The sequence below is a fragment of the Bombus huntii genome, chromosome 9 (genome assembly GCF_024542735.1).
Source record: "Bombus huntii isolate Logan2020A chromosome 9, iyBomHunt1.1, whole genome shotgun sequence".
In the NCBI taxonomy this organism is placed as follows: domain Eukaryota; kingdom Metazoa; phylum Arthropoda; class Insecta; order Hymenoptera; family Apidae; genus Bombus; species Bombus huntii.
Window position 1 is genome coordinate 4,716,648 of NC_066246.1, and position 17,904 is coordinate 4,734,551.

The 17,904-nt window shown below is 32.0% G+C and overlaps 3 protein-coding genes across 10 annotated transcripts; 1 reads left to right on the forward strand and 2 right to left on the reverse strand.

The window, feature by feature from the left end:
* Positions 1-43: 43 nt before the first annotated feature.
* Positions 44-10,303, reverse strand: LOC126869300 (glycerol kinase). Of its 6 annotated transcripts, none has more exons than XM_050625659.1 (12): positions 9,865-10,303; positions 7,421-7,728; positions 3,644-3,723; positions 3,086-3,344; positions 2,777-2,994; positions 2,434-2,646; positions 2,249-2,359; positions 1,914-2,170; positions 1,633-1,838; positions 1,419-1,562; positions 1,263-1,349; positions 44-769 (listed from the first exon to the last, which is right to left on the reverse strand). In XM_050625659.1, the coding sequence occupies exons 2-12, from the start codon at positions 7,593-7,595 to the stop codon at positions 672-674; spliced, it is 1,848 nt and encodes a 615-aa protein (XP_050481616.1). In that variant the 5' UTR covers positions 7,596-7,728; positions 9,865-10,303; the 3' UTR covers positions 44-671. The 6 variants fall into 6 exon arrangements, with proteins under 6 accessions (XP_050481616.1, XP_050481618.1, XP_050481617.1 ...); XM_050625661.1 differs by lacking the exon at positions 9,865-10,303 and adding an exon at positions 7,900-8,397; XM_050625660.1 differs by lacking the exon at positions 9,865-10,303 and adding an exon at positions 7,800-7,925.
* Positions 10,304-10,831: 528 nt separating this feature from the next.
* On the forward strand, positions 10,832-12,039 carry LOC126869313 (peptidyl-tRNA hydrolase 2, mitochondrial-like). 2 transcript variants are annotated; one of them, XM_050625692.1, is made up of 2 exons: positions 10,832-11,317; positions 11,420-12,039. In XM_050625692.1, the coding sequence occupies exon 2, from the start codon at positions 11,536-11,538 to the stop codon at positions 11,953-11,955; it is 420 nt and encodes a 139-aa protein (XP_050481649.1). In that variant the 5' UTR covers positions 10,832-11,317; positions 11,420-11,535; the 3' UTR covers positions 11,956-12,039. The 2 variants fall into 2 exon arrangements, with proteins under 2 accessions (XP_050481649.1, XP_050481650.1); XM_050625693.1 differs by having other exon boundaries at positions 10,887-11,317; positions 11,420-11,552.
* Positions 12,040-13,075: 1,036 nt separating this feature from the next.
* LOC126869302 (integral membrane protein GPR180) lies at positions 13,076-17,490 on the reverse strand. 2 transcript variants are annotated; one of them, XR_007690889.1, is made up of 6 exons: positions 16,006-17,490; positions 15,414-15,921; positions 15,181-15,318; positions 14,852-15,107; positions 14,374-14,789; positions 13,076-14,299 (listed from the first exon to the last, which is right to left on the reverse strand). XR_007690889.1 is itself a non-coding variant. In XM_050625669.1 (5 exons), exons 1-5 carry the CDS (start codon positions 16,380-16,382, stop codon positions 14,599-14,601), a joined length of 1,470 nt encoding a protein of 489 aa, XP_050481626.1. In that variant the 5' UTR covers positions 16,383-17,490; the 3' UTR covers positions 13,076-14,598. The 2 variants fall into 2 exon arrangements, 1 of the variants encoding a protein (XP_050481626.1); XM_050625669.1 differs by having other exon boundaries at positions 13,076-14,789.
* Between the last annotated feature and the right edge of the window lie 414 nt (positions 17,491-17,904).

Here is a 17,904-nt window from a genome sequence, read left to right on the forward strand (position 1 = left end):
ATATTCTGATCGAGTGTCAAAATTGAAAAAATAAACACAGTGGTAAAACAAGACGAACGTGTATTTCCAATGTTTGATTTTATGATACAATAGTTGTAACATTATACATACAGGATTTTTGTTGATATAACAAATAAATTAAACGTACAAAATAAAGCGACGAAAATAGTTGAAATTATAAAAATTTAATTAATTGTAAATCCTAAAATATTACGAATGCTTACAATCCTACAAAACTATACAAAACTATAGCCCTGTGTCTGTTAACTTGGCAGTAATGGTTCGCGAAATATCACGTTATCTTGTATCAACAACAAATAAAAAATAACGAATAAATGGATTGTTTAAATTATTGTATGTGTGCATTGTTTCTAGTACTTTCTTCTCTGAAATTCCGAATAACTTGGTAGCTATTTACTGTGTCGCGCTTCATTTAATTAACTATATTGATTTCTTTTGGCAAAGTTTGAAAGTATAGGTAGTTCTACTCAATTGAATCAAAGCTGTCTTTACCTGTATTACTTTTTTGTTTTTTAATCGGTTACTGATGGTCATATTTTGATCTACTATTTATAATTAAAGCTTGGTAATCATACTCCTATTTGCATTTGTAATACAATATAGGCTATCTGCTATCTAAGTGATCCTCCATTGTAACAATATGAATGTTGTCACCGATTTTTCAAATAATAACTTAATCGTAACAAAATAAAGCTTGTCATTAAGAACCAACTTGCAGGGACCGATGCCAATACGTAATATCTTTCGTCTGGAACATTAAATAAGCAAACACATTAAAATTTCCCGAAGATTTCCAACAATTAATAGAGCTTTCACATAAAATTCAATTATTGATTTTGAATTAAGTTACGAAACCACAGGCTCTCACATGATTTCGCTCATACATAGATATACGTACGCTTATAAACAACAACAAGATATTCGAGGTCATATATTTATTTATAAACAGAAGTCTGGGACAAGGATTTAAGGTAAATGTTAACAAACCATTCCATAGTATCAAGTAGTTATTAGACAATCCAATACAAATTAAATTAATTTTAGCATTTTACAGGGAAAACCCATTGCCATCAAACATACACTGACTCTTTTTATTTATGAGCATGATACATTTACAATAAGCGCATGCAGGTGAAGGATAGGAATTCAATAACGAATTAAATTACGGCGGAAAGTGAGGAATATAGCTTTAAATGTACCTGAAATCTCAGATCTTACTTGCTCGATATTATAAAATTTACCTGTCATTTGGTCAGATCTCTTTACTGCCGCCCAACCTAAACTTCTTTCAACTGCCATTTTCCATTTTGTATACCTAGCATCTCTCTCTATAGAAAGAAGAAAAACATTTCGTAAAAGATAAAATATGGATGTCATTAAATTTGAAAGTTTTTTACCTTCTGGTGTGGTCGTTGGTAAAAATGTATCACTGGGCACTCTTTCTATCTCTTCACCTTCTAATTCCCAAACATCTATACCTTCTGCATGCCCTGCAGCCATTGCAGCACCTAACGCCGTGATATCCGGCATCGTTGATCTGACTGCCAATAAGTACAAACATTAATGCATACGTTTATTTATTTCTGGTAATACTTAATAAGGTGTACTTACATACTGGCGTACCGCAAAGATCTGCTTGCAATTGCATAAGAAGATTATTTGTTGACATTTTTCCATCCGTATTTAACTTAGTCAATGGAAAACCACAATCTTTGTACATAGCTTCTAAAATATCTCTAGTTTGGAAACAAACAGCTTCTAATGATGCTCTTATTATATGCTGTTTCGTTGTAAATGCAGTAAGACCACAAATAATTCTGTAAAAATATTTTTAAGTAAACGATATGTATATCGATTTTATATGTAGCAAGACTTCATAAAGTTGTACTTACCCCCTCGCATCTTTTCTCCAATATGGAGCGTACAGTCCTGTAAAAGCTGGTACAAAATATACGTCGCCAGTACTGAAAACACTTTGAGCCAAATGTTCGCTTTCATGAACATCCTTTATAAGTTTCATATTATCTCGCAACCATTTAATAGCAGCACCTGCTACTGCAACTGAACCTTCCAGCGCATAAACAGCTGGACTATTTGGACCCAATTGATATGCCACTGTTGTAACTAATCCATGAGAAGAATGCACACGCTAAAAATTGTAACAATTTATAATTCCTAATCAAATACTAGAACGAATCACACTATATTATCTATCTATATTACATACTGTCGTTCCTGTATTACAGAGCAGAAAACATCCACCTCTATATGTATTTTTCGCTTGTCCTTTCTTTAAACAATTTTGTCCAACTAACGCTGATTGCTGATTTCCTAAAATCTAAAAATATGAAGAGTCTTATATGTCTGACACATACATCAATTTTTTCAAATGTCTGTAGAAATGTAACTTACACCAGATATGGTGATACCCTTCAATGGACCAATCGCAATACTTCCGTAAATTTCAGCGCTGCTTTTAATCTCTGGCAATATTTGCATAGGAATGTCGAAATATCTGCATAACGTGGGATCCCATGAGAGGGTCTCTATGTTCATTAACATGGTCCTCGACGCATTAGTTACGTCAGTAATATACAATCCACCATCTTTGCCACCCGTTAAATTCTGTAACCATTTTTCAATGAATTCTCTGGATCATGAATGTCATCATCTATCATTCCTTTTGCTGTAAGGTATAATAATTGTTTTCGAATCCTAGACAAGCTCTACGTTCAAACGTACAGTACTCACATACCCAAACGATCCAGGTGTCCATCGTGCCCACTTTGCATCGCTTATCTCGCATCGCTTTTCTAACAGTGGGCACGTTATCTTTCATCCAACGAATTTTTAGTGCCGAAAAATACGGGCTCACTGGTAAACCGCATAGTGGTTTGATATGATTTTTACTTTGATCCGGAAACTTGGCTATTATCTGATCGACGATCGGATTCGTTCTGATATCAGACCACACTGGAATAGTAGAAGAATTAATAAGCATTATATTATATTATATTATGATATTATATTATGTATATATTACATTATGATTATCAAGACACACCTATCGCATTATATAACGGTTCACCGGTCGTTGAATCCCATGCCAATGTGGTTTCTCTTTGATTTGTAATACCGATCGTTATTATTTCGTTTATTTTCAATCCAAGCACATCCAATTTCCGAACAACATCTTTGATGCACGTCTTTACCGCAAAAAGAATCTCTCTCGGGTCCTGTTCCATCCATCCTTCTTGCGGACTTATTTGTTCTATGTCGATTTGATGAGATGCCACTTCAGCTATGTGTTTTGCATTGAACACCTGCAACGCAATTCTGCTTTATTTCCATTTTATGTTCCTCTTATTTCCGAAAGGTATAGATTCAATTAGTAAACCATTAATGTTAACAACTCTATATACTCGAGCAATGTATACATTCATAGCATGGATCATAAAAGTTGTTACAATCCAAATTAAAAGAGTTATAGTGTAAGAAGTACTATTCCAGTTTAAATGATTTCTGTCAAGAATAGCTGGTAGTAAAAGGATTCTACATGAAACATCAACTCAAATAAAGTCAACGTCGAATAACTATACACTGTACTGTAAAAATGTCTCACCACAAAGCGAACGGTCCGTGTGCCAACGTCAATTACTCCGATAAGAGGGCCCGATTTCTTCGTCAAGTTTGGCATTGTATCTAAAAAGCAAACGTAATATTATTACAGCGTGACGTTTACAAGATCTGGCAAACACAGTTTTGAATTGTAAAGTAAAAGGAAAAAGGTGAACATGCCACGTGCAATGCACGTCTCACAATTTTATTCAAACGGTGTTACTTGCAATCTGATTTAACGATTCCGTCGTAATTCTGTTACACAAAGAGAAGGATTAATAACATAATAAATGATATGCTCTTTTATCATGCTTCATTATGTCCTTTGATAACCCGTGAGTAGGTTGAAACGATAGTTGTAAGATTAGAAACCAACTTGATACGTGATATGCGAGAAAATCTTCAAAAGATTTCTCTTAGTCAATAACGCGGTTATTAATCTTCCAACGTATTTGCAAAGTATTTGGTAACCTTCGTATATCGAGCTTATATCATTAAATTTATCTAATGCTATGCTATATTGTTCGTTAAATCGTTATACAATTGTAAAAACCTGTTTTCCTTCAGATTTTCCATACCATTTATACACATATATGTACGAACGTAGGCTTGCCAATTTTAAACAGAATTCATATGGACTATTCTTCGATCGTTCACCAATCAATTGTTTTTTATTTAGTCTAGATAGTAGATCTTAGTCTGATCTAATCACCAATGTAAGATAAACCGAAGTCTGTTGCAATAGTTCCAAGTTCAATTTTCTCCACCGAGTCTAGCCTTCCTTGTACCGATGTAATGTAAGATTAAAACGCTTACTGATTAAAGATAAAAACACTTTTCGGTCGACTTTATTATCTCGACACCTTCAATTACACATCACGAAATCTCTCGATGAAAAAGTCTAATATCGTTTTTCCCACTTTACAAAAATCTTTACAGGAATTCAATGAAAATTTCACGGAAGATTCTCCCCGTCGCATCGCGTAGTACGAGAGGAGCGGGAGTGAGCGTGTGAGTATCGTTGCGACTTTTTAAATCGGAATAGAGCAATACGGAAGAGGCATGATTTCATTGTCGCTGAAGGCTAATTACCTCTTCCTGCTCTTGACCTGTTCTCCACTTTGCAAAATTTAAGATACGTACCTGTTACAAAAATACTGAAAAGCGCTTCGATACGTTAACGAAATATATTGAGGTAATTAATAAAATTATTAAATGCGGTTGGTACCCCTTACGAAATTTATATCGAGCGATGAAATAATTCGCCTGTGAACTTCCGGTTCTATTGCTACTATGTGCATATATATACTGTGCTTCAGTATATGAACTTTAAACTGTTTTTTTCGATTGTCTCGATGTTTCAGGCGGCTGTTCTTTGTAAATCAATAAGGAGGATCGTGAAGAAGCGATAATGGAATTCTTCTACAGATAAAACTTCCTCGCAATAGGTGTGCAAATGGGTGGCGAGAAAAAGAATTTGTCGGGTAAAAATTAATTGAAGGAAAAATCAAAACTATATAAACAACACGTTAGTGAAATGACATATGGAATTTTTGCCGTCTTTTTTGTTCATTTACTTTGCTGTTATGTAAATCGCTTGTTTATGCAAATATTATACAGTTTTGTAATTATAAAAATATCGAGACGTGCACAAGCAACCAGTAGCATCATTATCAACGTTGTTTAATTAACTTCATTCGTTCTAATCGTACTAATTTTTCCTCGACATCGTATTCATTCGACAATATAATTACAACATAACTTCAACATCATATGCCTTTTCAAAAAGCCACTATTAAATCCTGTACCCTCCACCAGAGGGACACTAAAAATGCGATTGCTCGAAAGACTTTAACCATTATCTCTTTACAAAAACACCTTCTGACCTGTCTTCCACTATCCTGGACGATCCATCTGGAACCACTCTAGATAGTTTTACTAACAAGTCTGAGACTGGTAGACACCGAAACACACTCTTATACCTTCCTATCGCAATGGACTCTCGATCTACCTTCCACCATAACTGCGCTCAATATGCCATATACCGGCATCCATACTTTATTAAATCGCAAATTTGCTCCATATTATACGAATTAAAATTTCCGACCCAATTTTGTTCTCCTACCAAGACAAAAGTAAACCGTGTCGAACGACCAAGGTAACTAGGTCTCCGACAATTCTCCTGCAGACTTGCTCCAATTTAAGGCACGTTTAACATGCGATCTCGGTGCATCGAGAGCCTACAGCGCGCATCTATACAGATATATAGATAACGATAACCCGAGATGCACACGCGGGCTCGAAACGTATCATCTTTCAACCCGAATGCATCGTGATAAAAATGGGCTAGATTGCCCAGCCGCAGAGGTTCGCTCACATTTACAAACGACGATGCGTCGTACAAAATATTTTGTCCTGAACTGTCTACACGATGTTGCATAACACACTACTGCTGCTATAAACGTGCATTTTTGCCTTCTACTCCCTATGCTCATCTGTCTGCGAACAGGTTTAGGCTTTCGACCGAGTTATGCTATCGATTTTGCTCTTCAATGGGAAGAAGTGAACGAGAGCCCTGAGGAAACGAGGCCCGTCTCATTGTGCAGAATAAAATCGTTACTGAAGAAATACTTTCGCATTTTTAATTTGGGTCATGCTCGAAATTTGAAGATGTCGTTCTTTGCTTAATGTACTGCGACTGGGGCGTAAATACATCTTTCTCTATGATTCAAGTTCCCTGTTGCTCAACGTTAACGAGTATGTACTTTATATAACATCATTTATATAGATGATAGTTGTTATATAAATAGTATAGTATATAAGTAGAAATAAATAATATAGATAGTAGTTTATATAAATTTCCCGTTTCGGAAGCCAAAAACTATTTTTTGTATGATCGCGACCTACCTTAAATAACTGATTTGATTACGTTTGCCTTCAAAACATCCATACGCAATTAGAGATTGTTTGACACATACTTTGGCAGAAGAATCGGCAAGATACGAGACTGTCAATCTCGTGAAACTGCGCGCGACACGTTATGCATCACCTATCGTTGCATACACAATGCCAATGCTCCTTGTTCCGATTGCAAAACCCCATCCATCGTGTTTAAATACAAATATACTTATCATTCTTTGAACGCTACCAATAACTAACCCAAATAATAATAATGGAGTTTGGAAATTTAAATAATCTCATTTACGACGTTAAGGGCGATCGGTCTGAGAATGTAATCAAAATCATAAGCGCGCGTGAAATTGAACATTCTTTCTATCAATCGTTCCTATCCGCTATGCACACGCGCATAAATATATTTATATCTTAATTATACTGTATTCTTACATTTTTAAACAGACTACTAATGCACTGTATAATCATAAGTGCACATATTATCACGTTTTCTTCGACAGATTCGAATTTCTGATTGTTTACCTTATCTAATATTTCTATTTATATCTCCCAATTTTTGAATTCCAAACAATATCGACGGTTCGAAGATCGACGGTTCGAAGATCGACGTTTCTCTATCGTTTATTATCGGATATGTCTGATAAAAACTCTGGCTCCACATATTACTCCCGATAAAAAGGATTAACTTACAAGGAATTCGACAACTGGACGAGCACAAGAAAAATCATCGATCGAATGCTGCATCGATGTTGCAACCTGCAACGACTTGCAGGATGGCTTTCTTTTCTAATTTTCCAAAACTGACAACGATGTAACGATTCCTTTTTATATGTTACAATTTTATCGAAGACAAATCGGCCGGACTCACCTTTCTTGTTGAACGAGTAATACTTGAAGATACTCGTTCTGCGACCGGTTTGCGAGCGGTCTAGCTCCGGGTAGCTCGATACGTCGAACGTCCCATCTTCGTTCTGTTTCATTTCTTCGTCCACTTCTGAATTCCCGTTTTTATTTGCAATCCCATTCACAATTTCTTCCTCCATGATCGATAGATCAATAATTTAGTGGAAGCAGCACGCGTGCTAATTCTTCGCGAAACAGAAGAATGTTTGCACCGTTGACTTTTTGTGCCCACCACCACGGTCAGAGTCAAATGATTCGAACACAGTTCTCCGACTAGAAAAAAAGCGAAGGTCATTTATTAAAATCGTATTTATTAGCACATCTTCCCGATGCATCGGACGCACTTCGACCACGAGAATACGCGCGAACCACCGGTGCTTTTGTTCGTTCGCCTTCTGCTTTCCTTGCCTCTTGCTTCGTCTCATCGCAAAACTTATTACGTACCGTTCCAAGTTACGTTCCTTCTCGTCTCTCTCTCACTCTCTCTCTCTCTCTCTCTCTCTCTCTCTCTCTCTCTCTCTCTCTCTCTCTCTCTCTCTCTCTCTCTGTTTCGAAAGATACTTGTCCGTTTGTCGCGGTTATCGTCAGCAGCAACAGCGACATTCTAAAATTAACTGTCTATCGTTCGATCCCACCCGCTTTCTCGTAATTCACACGTCCCCTATTACCATTGCAGATTATCCGCCGTTATTAGCATTTTCATGAATTCCCGCGCTTTTCAACTGATCCATTCATATCAAAACTAACTGATCGCTACTCGCATGGCCTCGTTTCGGTTTCTCCATCAGTGATGTTCAATTTTGTATAGTTATAGTAATAAAGAATTGACTCAATCAGTCTTAATCTGATTCAAGAATCACGGATATAAGCATTCGTTAAACATTCTTGTGGCACAATTGTGATTGTAGCTTCATTTAATAATTATCTAATTGTCAATATATAAAATAAAATCGCAAATACGTAGATATAAATAGATGTCTATATATATGTATATATATACATATAGGTATGCAATAAAATGCATCGTAAAGCAAACCAGAGTAATAGAATCAAAATAATGCTGCTGCTGTGTGAATAAAAGTTTAACATAACAAATACTGTTCAAAACGTGGACTCCGACAAGTAAAAGTTAATACTACAATTTATATAAAAGACGCAATGAAATGATAAAGAATATTAGAAAAACAAAATTTAATACCTAGACGTCGAAAAACAATAAAACACAATTACTTATATACAAATGGCAAAAGATAGTCTATATATAACGCTTCCACGGTGATAGTTTTACATGAGTTAAGCAAGCAAATTTTTGTGATACGTTCATAAGGTTTTAACCATAAAGTACCGGACACATAATGTGGTCTTGTAAAATGGCCCCAATATGCGCTGATCGTACCCGGGAAGCATCTGACTATCCAACAGTAGCTTTAACATCTTGCTCTTATATATAAACTGAACGCAAAATCGGACACTAACGAGAATACAACAGACAATCGTAGCCACCTAGTGGCAAAATGAGAACTAAAGCTTCTGCTATTATTCACAAGTCGCTGTATTACTTGGCGCGAAAATACAAAAAACTATTTACGTTGGTATAAACAAGCAAATTACCATCAACGTGCACATAATGTCACTATTACATTATATAAAAATTATTGACCGATTTTACGTTACCCATACATATGTTCGTTTTTAAACAATTCTTATTGAAATAGAAGATTTAATTCAAAATAGAATTTAAATACATTTCTTTATAAAAATTGGATACAAGTTATGATATTATAAAAAACGAATTATTCATCCGATAATTGTAGTGTGATTGATTAAAATAACATGTCTAAATTAAAATACTTGCAACCTTATTTAACCGCATTACCGATTATATTTGGTGCCTGTTTTTTAGCACGTACTTACATATGTAAAACTAATTCATTTTCTAATATGTGATGTAACTCGATCTTTAACGGACGGAACCGATATTAAAATATACTGCGATACGTAGCGATGTATAAAATACAGAAGTCAAGTATAATCACGCAAGTTTGCTTTTGCAAAATGATTGTACACTACATTTTTCTTTTTTCCAATATCTTGTCATGCAGCAATTACCCATAAAATTGACTCAAGTATGAAAGTTTTTATGCATAAGTGTATCTCTATGTATAAATCAATGAAATATAGTAACATCTCGTTTTAATATATTCATATATAACTATTTTACGTACGTCACCCACGTGCTATGGAATTATGGGATTGTTATATCATCTTGCGAATTACAACAATGAAAAAAAACACGAATTATAAATGAAACATCTTTATTGAACAGTTTCTCGTGACTAGTGATTATATTCGTAAGAAAAGGAAAGTTGTTGAAGTCATCGCAATAAGAAAAACGCGTTAAATACTTACGAAAATGTTACAGTTGACAACCGGCAGAAGAACACTTAACGCCCCAGTGTGAACGCAGGTATGATCAGTAATACACGATCATCGACACGTTTTCTAATTTAACGCATATCTGGCTGATAGATAATAGGACATAAAAATCAAAGAATATTGGCGGCACACGTAATAGAACATATTACTTGTCATATTGCCTACTCTACTATGCCATAGCTTGTTGTCGTCTGGTGGAGAACTCAAGACACTAGTAGCAGCTATGTGTTGAAGGTAGCGCAGTAAATGGCGATGTTCAACGTGGTAACACTGTATTTACAACAACTGAAGTTCTATTTCCAATGTTTGAAATATTGTATTAGAACGCATAGACGGATTGTGATTAATGTTTTCCTCGAAAAATTGATGTGAATACGCTTTATTTTTTTATAATTATACATAGATACCATAATTGTAATAAAGTAGAAATAAGATATAAATATTCGGAATAAAAATAGGACATATTAATGTAAAAATATATGTGCTACTAAATTACTGTGAAAAGATTAAAATAAAAAAGATATAAATAAGAAACAAATCTAGGTTATTATATTATCTATTATTTATTGTCATTTAGCATGGCAGCACATATTATCACACAAGCATTTCATAGTCAGGGAAATTGTATTGATAAGGTTATGTTTACATGAGGGCAACCTTACAATCTTGTCAGTATTACCAGATTTATGTTCTCTATTGTTTTATATTATATAAAATTAATAAGTTGTCACATAACATGGCATACGAAAGAGGAGTCTGATTGGTTATTTCTGATAGAACAAATACAATCATAAAAATAAACTCGCATTTGGCTAAAAGTTTCAACATTTGCAAATAAAATCATATACACAGCACTCTAAACCACGATTATATAAACGGGTTTTATAGAAGATAGGTTTCACATATGAAACACTTATATATTGATGTCTAGGGAAAATTATCTGAAAATTGAATTATGGCTAGTTGTGAAATATCAACATGAAAAACAGGAAGGTTTGCATTCTGCGCATGCGTGACATGGTATGAACGCTTAAAAAAAGATAAGGATGCTGTACCCATATCTGTCTACCTCAAGAACATGAACTTTGTAGACCATCCATGTGATTTTTCACGACTAGACGTGACTCAATTTTCAGACGATTTTCCCTACTCCAGATTGAAACCTGTTTATATGATGGTGCTCTACAATCTGCTATCTCTGCTACTACTAAACTAATTATAAAATGCCGTAGTTGTATTAAAGTGTAGCGAATACATGAAAAATAACCTTTAAACTTTACTATTATAACCACAAAACTTAATATTATGCGTGTAACTTAAACGTAAAATGATTCCAAATTTAAATACGCATCAACAAAATGTTGACGACCCGGTTGAAGAAATGTTAAAAAAAACTGGTTGTATGGAATTGCATTATGAAGTTCAAGTATTAACTTTGTTATTATATTATTACATATACACATATTATATGTGCAATTATGAAATCATATAATGTAAAAATATTATTAATTTTTTATTACATTTTTAGGAGTGTATAGTAGAAACTCAAGATTGGAGAAAGTGTCAAGAGCAAGTAAAAAGATTCAAAGTGTGTATGGACAAATATCAAAAAGAAAGAGAAAAGTCATACTTAAATAAATAAACATGTCGTTAATGAATTATGTAAAACGTGTGTTTATTTATCCTATAAAATATTCAAAAAGTGAACATTATAAAATGGTGCTAGTTGTAAGATCAGACATTACCATGGGAAAGGGAAAAATTGCTGCACAATGTGCCCATGCTGCAGTAGAGTGTTGTCGTCAAATATCAGCTAATGAAGAATATCAGCAAATATATGCATCTTGGTTATTACAAGGTCAACCTAAAATTGTATTACAGATATCTGATAAAGAGAAGTTAATGTCATTGGCTAGTGATGCTCGTAAAGCTGGTTTAATAATTTCTATAATAAAAGATGCAGGCAAAACTCAATTAAAACCTGGTACAACATCTACTCTTGGAATTGGGCCTGGTCCAAAGCAATTAATAGACAATCTCACTTCACAATTAAAGCTATTATAAATTTGAGTAAGATTATTATTGTTAAAAGTGTATAAAGAAATAATTAGTTGGCATTGTCCAAATAAATCTATAATTGATTTGAAACTTTTATGTTTTAATTAATACTTTATTAATTATTAATGCTTTGTTTTTCTACGTAGCTTTCATACAAGAGGATATCAACAAAATGTAGTTGTTAAAAACTCTATGTATTAAAAGATATACATACAGAATATTTTTAATTAGAACATGTTTAGTTATCGCTCTATTTTTTTATAATATAATAACATACAATCTTGCATGCAAGCTTATGCCAGCATAATTTGCACATTTGTCTTTTACTTTTGAAATTACCAATCTAGGAATAATAGGTACATATTTTCAAAATTGATTCACATACATTAATTTACAAACTTTCAGCAATATTTTAAAAATAGAATAAACATTTGTACATATCCTATGAATATCAAATATTTTGATCCTCTTTATAAAATAAAAAAGCACTGCTATGCATGAACAATTTTTTTAGAATTATTTTATTTACATTTTCTTGAGTGTGAGATTTTTATGAATGAATCTAAAGAAAATGTTATAGTTTTAGTTTTCTATATTGTAATAATTTATTTTTATAAGTATTAATATATTTGAATTATTGTATCTTGCAGAATACATGCACACAATTTATAAGTATACCAGGTAAATATTTTATTACTTTAATACTTGATTTGTTACAAGATTGAGCAAAAAAGTTATAGTTGCCTATAAGAGCATAAATAAATGTTAATGAATGAAACTCTCACATAAAGCATCACAGTTTTATATGTTTCAAATAACATATATTTGAATGTTTTGTGGTGCTATTTATTTAAAAGAAAAAGTAAAAGTATAGTTATAGACCAAAAAATATATTAAGACGATAACAGCCATTATTAAAATACGTATAAAAGATATATTTATGATAATCCTATTGGTTCAAATTTTAACACAGTATTTACTGCAATATAATACTGAAAAAATTATTAATGCATATAGAATACTTTTTATGAGTACCTTATGTATAATATAGTGATGAATAATTTCATTTATGTACATTAGAATCATACATGTTTTTACAAATATATACTAATAAAATAAACATAAAGACAGTCAATTAATTTATTTTCAGCTTTCATACTTTTCTAAAATGTGCAATGGAACAGTTTTCATACAGAGCAAATATACATAAGTACAGAATGTGGAATTAGGAATAAACTGAGACATAAATCTTTTACAAATACAACTGTGTATGATTACCTCATTGAAATTTTCACATATAATTAATAAATAGTGATGGATGAAGTATTAAGAATTAAATTAGTACTTGGTGTTAAATTCTTATGATCAAAGAGTATGACATGAGCAATCTAAAGTTGAAATTTGACATTACAGGATTGTATTTACTAGTATTGTAAATAGTAAAAAATATGAATAAAGACTATACATATGTAAGTACCATTATAAATAACATGTAATCCCTTAGATATTAGATACTGATAGCTAATTATTATTATATACAGTACCATAAAAGTTATACAGAATGTTTTGTAAAATATGGTAAACATTTTAAAGGGTATTTCTACAAGTCAAAATAAAACGAAAGTGAAAAATAGAAAATTGCATTTGCAACTAATTGAATTAGTTACCGACGTGTAAAAAACAATAAAAATATTGCGAAAGCTTGGCAAGGTGATGGTAACTTCAAGCCACCAATGCAAGTCTGTGCCTATTGTTCTGATCTTTGATCTAGAGGTGATAAACGTTCTTTAAACATATTTAGTAAACAGTATATATGTTCCATAATGATCATATCTTTATTTGAAAACGACTTCTAAGATATCGTCACCGTTTCTTACTTAGAATAATTTCAGAACGACAGAATTATTGTAACAACGAAACCGGAACGTTGGAAAAACTATTTGACGTAGTAACTTAAAATCTCTTTTTTATTTATATATTAATTCGTAGTTAATAACTTGTAGTACTAATGTCGATTTAATTTATTTCTCTGTAGTTGTTCTATCTTTAGTTGTTCTTGCTTTCTCACTTTTTATTCCGTGTATACCCGTGTATATATAAATATTACTGTGTGTAATAGTTATTTTTCGTTTGTTTTGATATGTGTATATTCTCTCTGTATTGCGCATATATCATAGCACCACTTCCATCCATCCACATTCATGTAAAGAACTTTACTGTAGCTATTTTAGTTGATTTCTATTCTTTATTTTTGTCTTACTTTGACTTTTAGAAGTACCCTTTAAATTTTGTACCATCTTTTAGCAAACACCTTGCATAGAAGATAACAACATCTATTTATATCTACAAACTGATACAACTCAATCATATGTCTATATTTTTCCTAAATAAAAAATTATTTAAAGATACTCATATCATACTCACCAATTTTTTTTATTCTTCATTGTATCAATTATTAGCTTCCTATCACAAATGTAAATTTGATTATTAGTATATCTCTAATTACACAGTGTTCAGAATATATCAGTCTCAAGTATATAGCAGAGTATTATCAATTCTATAAAATTTTTGTTATTTGGCAAACAGTATGTATCAAACTATAAGTTTGAGTTTTCATATCTGTAATTCTTTGCCTTTTGTGCCTTGACATTAAGTAATTATTTTAGTAAGTTCTGGAGGTTCTACATAATTATTCAATACATGTGGCGCTTCATTAAATTCATCAAGTTCATCCCCATTATCTGCTCCTTGTGCAAGTAAAAAATATTGTTCACTTCGAGTTGGCCAAAGTAAATGTGCCATTACACAATATGCAAAACAATCAGCAGAGTATGTAATACCTATAACCATAAAGTGCGCAGATAAAAATGGTGTTATATTCAAAATTTTATGATGTACTTACCCAATAGAAGTTTAAACCTCCACAATGCACTTACTTGAAGGGCAATAAGTGCTATAATAGGTAAGTAAATAAACCAAACCAATGAAGATGCACCAAAATGAAGTAGAAAATTTAATTTCTGAGTATTATGTTCATATGTCATAGTGTTTCTAAGTTCACATAAAAACCAAATCATTATTGCACTACGAAATAAAAGTATAAACCAGCCTGGCCATGTTTGATACTCATCAATATCTTCAATAATATCAACCTCAGTCTAAAAATATTATCTTTGTACTTAATTGAAATTTCATTTTCACAGAAGGAAATATGTATGAATAGAAGCATACCATGTTCCACACATATAAGAGAATATGAACTACTCCATAACAAAGCCATATAGTAAAGACCAATGGCTTCCATGTCAATTCCATTCTAGTTACAGCCCATCCTTTAGCAAGTAGGAGAAGAAGTAACATGAATGATGTCTAAACCACATAAAAATAATTATGTAAAATTAAAGTATCATAAGTTATTTGATTATAAATAATAAAGAGGACAAAAATTATTTATTAAAACTCACTCTTGATAAAATATCAAAAATATCTCCAGCAACTTCTAATTGTTCATATCCGACTCCATCAAGAGCAAATTTCAACACGTGTATCAAAATTAAACACACTGCTATAAACTCTAATAATAAACTAGCTGTGAATAATCTTGTTACAGGATGCTTTTGTAATCTTACAGCATATAATTGTAGTGGCACAAGTATAATGTAACACATAAAAAACAGCAAGTATAATTCTATAGTATTCTGTCTATCATATGAAAACTGATATGTTAAGCTATTTAGGCCACTAGTATTTGGATTTCCATTTACTAGCCAAATATCATATTCTAATTCATCATGTTTATCATAGTATTCCCACTGACAAGTAGTTGTATTTCTGTAACATGCCACTAGACTCATATACCAAAAACGTGGCTGCCAAAAATCTTGTATAACATATGTAAATTGATATCCCTTTACAATGTTCCATATGGAATCTTCATCTGGACATAATTTACCTTTTTGGCAAGGTATTCTCCTTCATAAAAAAAGACATTAAGTAATTGAAGTTTCTAATGCTACTTTGAAGAATTATAAAACAGAATTTAAAAAAACGACTTACCTCAAAAAGTCTTGTCCTTTTTCATTACAATGCATATCGTAAGAACTTTGATTCAAAGTGTTAAACATAAGAGTACAAGCAGTGTTTTTGTCTCTTAATGTACGATTACCATAATATTCTAAAAAATAACCACGATCTAAAACTGCCAATGTTATTGGAGCAGAAAAGTTGCTTTTCGACGTTACATTGCCGAAAATATATCCAACTGAATCTTTTTGACGATGACGATCAGTTTTTTGAAAACCGAATTTTATGAGAAAACGGAAGAATTCCTTTGTATTAAAGGTACCCGAAATATGTGTACTTTTAACATAGTTGATTTGTGATATGATACACAATGTAAAGTAAATTAACAAAATTTCTCGAAGTATTAACATTGTTAAGCGCAACTCGATATCTCGTTCCTCAAATTAGATGTCAAGAAGCATCAATTTCATAGTTTTTTAACATTTTCCTCTTATTGAACACAGCTGTTAAAGATAACCGAGTACGCACTATATTCAGTCAAATTCCATGTCCATCAAGAGACGCCACATTTTGAAAGCGTCAGTGTAAAGATTTCACAAACACAGACACATTCATATGTATATCGCGATATTAAAAAATATTACTACAAGATTTATTCGTTAAACGTTAATGAGCCATACTCGTGATTTAACCTCGGTTTTCTTATTGATTTTCCCCACCCAAAGAGACCGACCGCTGCAAAACGTTTTGTCACTACTATTACCGCACTGTTCTCATAAATTTTCGCGCGCTTACATAGGATACCCATGCTTCGACTAATCTATCCTGTTGATCTTTATTTATTTCAAATTCACTTTTACGTTCAATTACGTAAATGTAATCTTAAATGTAAAAGGGCAATAAATTCACTTGTACATATTTTTTTGTAGATTAAACAATTATCACATGATAGTGAAACATATATCGCAAGTTTATGTTCACATTATATAATGAATTCATTGAAATGCAAATTATTATAAATATACGTGTATGTATTCAAAGAATTGTATTCAAACCCAAACTCAATGCAATTTTTATGCAGTCGAGACATAACCTCAATGTGAAAATTTAGTAAAAATGTATTGCAATTTATTTACAAAAAAATTAACCAAATTAATATGTGTATTAGATATAATTTTATTTTTATCAATTTTTCAATAAAATATGATTAAATGTAAACAATTTTAAGTTAAAGCTTGCTGTATTAACATAAACTGTTCTATTACTGTGCCTAAATTAAAAGAATGAACCATTATTTATCTTTAAGCATATGTATATATATTCTATGTTGTGTAACTTAAGTATAAATAATTTCTTCAAAGTTAGGGTTGCTATCGCTAAATGAAAGTACTCTTTTCGAAGTTTTCAATGATTAAAAAATACCATATGTTATTTGATGAATGATTTCGTCAAATAATATTCTTTCGTAACAAAGCAGCTAAAATTGTTGAAATTTCTTAAACTACTGGCGCACCCTATGTAAAAGTACCTTGCTTTTATTTATAACTCCATTTCTGAACATATCATTTATTATGTTTATATATATATATATATGTATACATATGTGTGAATAGTATTTGATTAATTATATGATAAAAAATGCAGATCTTTTCTTCTAATTTGAACACATACACATTAAGAAAAAAAAATTGAATTTAAGAGACGAAGGCTAAAAAATAACGAAATAAATTCCATGTTACCTGATTATTGCTTTACAAAATACTGTGACACCAATAATTGGGTAAATAGGATATTTCGCTGTCTTAATAAAGGATTATGTTACTTTACGACTATAAAAGATTATATTTAAAACAAGATGTCTACTTTAAACGACTAAGCAACACTCTCATCTCAAATAAATAGATGTTTTGATAATTTTGCACCACTTTTGTG